The following is a 5,961-nucleotide window of genomic DNA, read 5'->3' as shown; positions in this document are numbered from 1 at the left end:
CGCGCAGCCGGCGGGGAGGCGGCGCCCGACGGGCCGGCTTGCGGCGCCGCGGGGCGAGGCGACGCCTGAGGTCGCGGAGGGCTCTCCCACATGTCCTCGGAGCCGGAGCCCGAGTCGCCCCTCTCCGACCCGCCCCTCTCCGACCCGCCCCTCTCCGAAGGCGGAAACATCGAATTCGGAAACATGCCATCGTCGCTATCCGAGAGGTCGTCCAGTTGATACTGCACATGGACGCCCCTGTCGCCACTGCCAAGCCCGCCGCCGCCGTCGCCACCGCCGTCGCCGCCACCGTCCCCGCCGCCGCCACCGTCCCCACCGCCGCCACCGCCCCCATCAAAGCCTGCTCTAAGCACGGCGTCCGGCCGTCCGGCCGTGGAGGCGCCCCCGCTGCGGTCCTTGGGCGGCGATGACGCAGGCCCCCGCCGCCTGTTGGTGAGGTCGTCGCCGAATGACCGCCCACCACATCCGCCGCCGCCGCCGACACCGCCGCTCGACGGCAGCCCCTCACCGCCCTCGCTGCTGCCGTTGCCATCGACGGGAGCAGCGCGAGCGGCGGCTGCTGAAGCGAGCGGATCGCCATCGCCGTCGCCGTCGCCGCCGCCACCATCGACGCCGCCGCCACCATCGACGCCGCCGCCGCCGCCCACACCGCCCCTAGGCAGCCCATTGCCGCCACCGCCACCTCCGGGGTCGACGAGGTCCTCGTCAAACTGGCCAAGAGCGTCGGGAGCGGCGACCCCGCCCGCCTCGCCGCTCGCCTCGCCGCCCGCGTGTGCAAACCCGAGCGCTGCCGCCGCCGCCTGGAACTTTGCCCGGTCCGTCTCGTCCTGCACGTCGTTGGCGTTAAAGATGGCGGCCGAGGACAAGGTGATGTCTCCATCGGCGCACTCGATGCCGTCGTCGTGCTGCGCCGCCTCCTCTGGCGAGCGGGCGTTGGCACGCGTGCCGGCATAGTCAGAGGCCGCGACTGCTCGCTCGGCCCTCTCGTCGGTCGTGTGCACCGCCGTCCGGCGAATGCCATCGCTCGCGCGCTTGGCCGCAGCCTGCACCTCGGGCCAGACCGGCGGCGGAAAGTCGCCCTTGACCTGGACGCCGAGATCGCGCGCCCAGGTCGCGACGGCAGACTGTACGAGAGCGTAGTTGTACAGCACGTGCGGCCGCACCCTGCAAGGCCCGAGCCTTGGCAGCGCGCGCGCCTCGAGCGCGCCGCGCTTGTTGTGCGCGTCGACAAAGTTGACTCGGAAGGCCGCCATCACATCGTCCACCCTGTCCGAGGAAAATATCTGCCCGAGCGCCTCGGCGCGCTGCTGCATAAAGGCCACCATCGACCCCGAGAACTTGTAGACGCCTTCCTGTGAGCGCCCGCCGCCCTGCGAGTCCGGCACCACCTTCACCAAAACGCCGTATAAGCGCTCATCGGCTAGCATCATCTGCTCGACTGCCGAGGGCGTCTCGTCCATGCCGAGCTTGTCCATGCCGCCAAAGTCGACGCCGCCCATGAGCGAGCGGCGCGGGCGCAGCGCTCTCACCGCGTCAACAGTGAGGGAGCCCGTGGGCGACCTCGCCGCCGCCTCGCACGTCGAGCACAGCCTCGCCTCGGCGTCCACCACCTCGCCCGTGTCATCCAGCACCTCCTCGACAAGGTTGGGGTGCAGGTGCCATCGGTGCCGCCGCCAAAGCTGCGACGAGGTTCGGTCAGGTTCGCCGCTAGGATAGAAGGCCCTGGCCTGGCCGAGCCAGACCGGCTCTCGCGCCAAGCCGTCGGCGCCCAAGAGTTGGACGGACGGCAGGGCGGCGAGCTCCTCCTCGTCCGGCTGATCAAAGGCGAGGCAAGAAAGGCCGTCTTCAGCCTCGAGCACGTCGAGCTGGGAGAGGCGGACGGCTCGGCAGGGCCGCTGCGGGTGGCGGACGCCACAGCCGGCGCACGCATGGAGTGGCTTGGACAGGTTGGTCGTGTCACGCATATCGCCGAAAATCCTCTCTGTATCCCCCGGCGTGACGAAGCCCGTGTCGACAATGCAGACGGTGGCCGCGCGCACCGCGTCGGACACCTCCGCAGCAAGCTCGTCGGCCGCCTCAGCGAGGACGCGCTCGACAGCTCGGGCTGGCTCTGAAAACTCGAAGCCCGTCGCCCGGTTCGCCCGACCGAGCACCTCGCGCGCCGCGTCGTCGCCCGGAAGCAGCAGCTCGTGCGCCGCGTCGTCGTCACCCGCCTCGCCCACGCCGCCGCCGCCGCCACCTACGCCGTCGCTGCCGCCGCCGCCTCTGCCTCTGCCGCCGCCTCTGCCTCTGTCGGCGCCGCCGCCGCCGCCACTGCCGCCGCCACTGCCGCCGCCACCGCCGCGACGATTGCCGCCGCCACCTCCTCCGCCGCCACTGCCTCGGATCGCCGCCACTCCTCGGATCGCCGACACTGCCGCATCTAGTGCAGCTTGCTGCTCCACGGAGAGTGAGCGACCGGCGAACCGCGAGTAGGCCTGATGACGCTGCACGCCATTCTCCGTAAAGTACACTCTCAAACCGCCTGCGAATGGCTCAACTCTGTCGACATGCATGCCAGCGACGGAAAGATTCGCTCGGATGGTCGCTGCGTTCGCGCCTGGTCGCTGCGTTCGTGCCTGGTCGACGTTACAGGTTTTGAAGTAACGTGAGGTCAGAACGGTTGATGTTATTTCATCAGCCCGGATAAGCGATTCAGACAAAAAAGGAAAAACAGACCTTCGGGTTCGCCTTCCTCGACCAGCCCAGCGCTCTGCCAGCGCGTTCGCTCCTTGCTGCTGCCGCGAGAGCGGAGGCGAGTACGTCGCCTCGCTCTCGCGGCGAAGCAGCTGCCGCCGCCGAGACGCGAAGCGGCGTCTGCTGAGGAGAGAGAGCCAGCGCGGCGGTCGCCGACGCCGCCTTCGAGCTGTGTGCCACCTCTCGCCGGCACGACGGCTCTGCGCGGCAGGAGCATCAGCAGCAGCCGCCGCACCGCCACCCGCCTCGCAGCGCTCCGCCGAGCGCGCCGTCGCTGCCGTGGCACCGAGGGCCGGAGCCCGACTCTCGTACAGTCGAGCGGCTCCGAGACGAAGCGCTGACACACACAGGGCATGCCGCGCAAGGAACCGCGCCTCGAGGCCAGCAACTGCGCGTGCGTGCCGCGCGGTCCTTGGTGGCGCGAATGTACTGTGCATCGGTAGACCTCATGCGTGCGTGTGCGTTCATCACACAGACTGTGAGTCACAGTCAGTGCGACAGCTAGAGTGTGGTGTATCTTGTGTTCGCAAAGAGAATGCACGCGTCCACACGCACACATGCACACACACGCCGACCCGCACGCACACGCGTACCCGCGCACTCGCGACTGGCGACAATCCAGACTCCGCGCGCGACCGAGAGCGAGGACCGAAGGTCACACTCAGCCACGAGCCAGCCCTCTCACACACTCACACCAGCACGCCGCCCTCATCCTCGCACGGCTCCTCGCCGTCCTCCTCCATGCACGCCACACACTCAAACTCCGCCGCGCAGTCCGCGCAATCGGGGTCGGCGCACACGCGAGAGGCAAAGGCGCCCGGCGTGGCGGCCACGCTTGCGGCTGCCGACGGCAGCGAGGCGTCGTCGATCCCCGCGCTCTCAGCCGCCGCCGCCGCCGCCCAACCTGCCGCCTCCGCCAGCGCCTTCTCCCTCGCCGCCCTCTCTGCCGCCTCAGCCACCGCCTCGGCCTCCGACCCTGCCGCCGCATCCGCCGCGCGCGCGGCACGCAGCCGCTGCCTAAGCTCCTGCTTGTGCGTCTCGGTGAAAGAGCCGCTCCGCATCAACTCTCGCGCCGCCTCGTCCGCCATCGGGTAGAAGTAGTGGACGTCCCACTCGTAGGTGCGCGCGTCGACCCACGCCTTCTTGCACGGGTCGTCGGCGCCGAGGGCGCGCGTGTCTATCATCTGAACGAGCTGCGCGTCGAAGCAGTCGCGGCAGCCGCCGTAGGCGCCGCCCTCGCGCCAGATCGGGTAGCGCATCTTGCAGCCGCACAGCCAGCCGCGCTCCGCGCGGCTCTCTCGGAGGTCGCTCTTCAACTTCTCCTCGATGAAGCGGCGCTGCTCGGACGACTCGAAGTTGACCTCGTCCGCGGCGGTGCCGTACTCGCCCTTCTCGACGAGGCCGTCGATGAAGTCGTCGCACTTGTCATCCGGGATGGTCTCCTCGAGGCGCAGCCGCGCGTGCAGCGACGCGAGGAGGACCGCGTGCACCTCGGCGTCCATCTTCTGCGCGGTGAGGGCGAAGCAGAGGCGGCAGGTGCGGAGCTCCTTGGTCGTGTACCAGTGGTCGAAGCGCGAGGCGTGGGAGTACGTCGGCCACGCGACGCTCGGCCAAAGGGAGATGGCGGGCATGCAGTGCTTGATGTAGAGCTGCTCGAGCTTCCCCGCCTCCTTCCGGCCGTCGCGCGCGATGTTAAAATTCTCCTTGAAAGAAAAGGCGCGCCGGCCCTCCTGAGCGTGCGCGGCGTGGAGGGTCGGTGCGGGTGGGAGGGGTGGAGGTGAGAGCGGGGGTGTGCGCACCCGCTCGTCGCGCCGCTGGATCGCGCGGAGCTCCTCCTGGATGTCACCGCCGACGTTGGGCGCGTGCGTGCCGGAGCCGAGGTGGACGGTGATGCGCTGGAAGTGCGCGTGCGCCTCCTTGTCGCGCGCCGTCTGGTCGGCCTTGTTCTTCGCCTTTCGCGCGCGCTGCAGGTCGGCCTTCTCCTGCGCCTCCATCTCCAGCATCTGCTCGCGGAGCTTCTCGCTCGAGAGGAAGTACTCGAGCCTCTCCCGCCGCTTGCGCCGCGCCGCCTTTGCCGCGAGCGGCGCCTTGCGGTTGAGCTCCTCTCCCTTCGGCGGCTCGTAGGCGTCGGCGAGCAGGAAGTCGTGGAGGCGCGCCTCGAGGTCCCATTCCCTCTCCTTCTCCAGCACCGGCCACAGCTTGCTGCCGTCGTCGAACTTTTCGTACTCGAGCAGACACACGTCCTCGAGCGTCGGCTCGCGGCGTCCATTCGCCTCCGCTCGCACATAATGGTGGTAGCGAGGGAGGTGCAGCGGCGGCAATTTGTACGACTCATACGGCTTGTCGTCGAGCGCGGCAGCGAGCGAGGCGGTCTCCGCGAGGCCCGTCAGCTCCAGATTGCGCTCGCGAGCCTTCACCACCTCGCCGCTGCCGTCCAGCTCCACCTTCCACCGCTCACCGTCAACTCCCGCGAGACGGCCCACCTTACCGTTGAGCTCGGTACGGCTCGCGAGGTCGCGCAACGCGACTCTCTGGCCTTGAAGGCGACGCACCTCTTGCGGCGTGCGGCGCATGGGATGGGATGGGATGTGCAACGACCAGTCGGAGATTGAGCGCGAGATGTTGTTCACACCTAGATCAACCCTGCGGGAGAACTTCACGGTGGTTCCGCTAGACGTCAAGAAAGACAGGACGCCACACACCAGTGCCAAAAGGCGGCCAGCCGCACAAGTTGACTTACACAAACACCGAAGCTGCAGGCTGTGGCTGCAGCCAGCACAGCGGACAGACAGCCCCACAACACACGCCTCTCCACGCACCACACGCTCCGCCAAGCGCGCCTCGCCCCGCAACGCGGCGCGCAAAGGCGCCGTGCACGTGCACGATGGACTGCCGCCGCTCCGGCACCGACGGCCCGACCGACTCCACCCTGAGCCGGGTGCCTGCTCGGCGGCGTGTGGTAGGTGCGGTGGGCGGCGGCGGGAACGGAGCCGCGGCTGGAGTGAAGGGCGAGCCGCCGCCGCCGCACCACCACCACCAGCGACGATTGTTCGCGGCTCGCCCCCGCCGCCAGGCGCCGGATCGGCAGTGAGGCTCGCGGCGGCGCAGCGTAGGCGCGCCTAGAGCTCTCACCGGTCGCCTACAGGCGCGACCTCGACGAATGCGCCGCCATGTGTTGCGCGAACACCGGTGACGCCGCGCTTTGCGGTGGGGGCCACCCCTCGT

At 69.5% G+C, this 5,961-nt stretch overlaps 1 protein-coding gene across 1 annotated transcript; it reads left to right on the top strand.

Annotated features, from left to right (window-relative positions):
- Window positions 1-5,364: 5,364 nt before the first annotated feature.
- Window positions 5,365-5,863, top strand: EMIHUDRAFT_432111 (hypothetical protein; the record flags this gene model as incomplete). Its single annotated transcript, XM_005775345.1, has 1 exon — window positions 5,365-5,863. A coding segment is annotated over one exon (495 nt), but the record flags the coding sequence as incomplete, so codon positions are not given.
- Between the last annotated feature and the right edge of the window lie 98 nt (window positions 5,864-5,961).

Source organism: Emiliania huxleyi, assembly GCF_000372725.1.
Source record: "Emiliania huxleyi CCMP1516 unplaced genomic scaffold EMIHUscaffold_3, whole genome shotgun sequence".
NCBI lineage: Eukaryota > Haptophyta > Isochrysidales > Noelaerhabdaceae > Emiliania > Emiliania huxleyi.
Note: the sequence above shows the minus strand (reverse complement) of the source record. Positions and strands in the feature narration are given on the sequence as shown.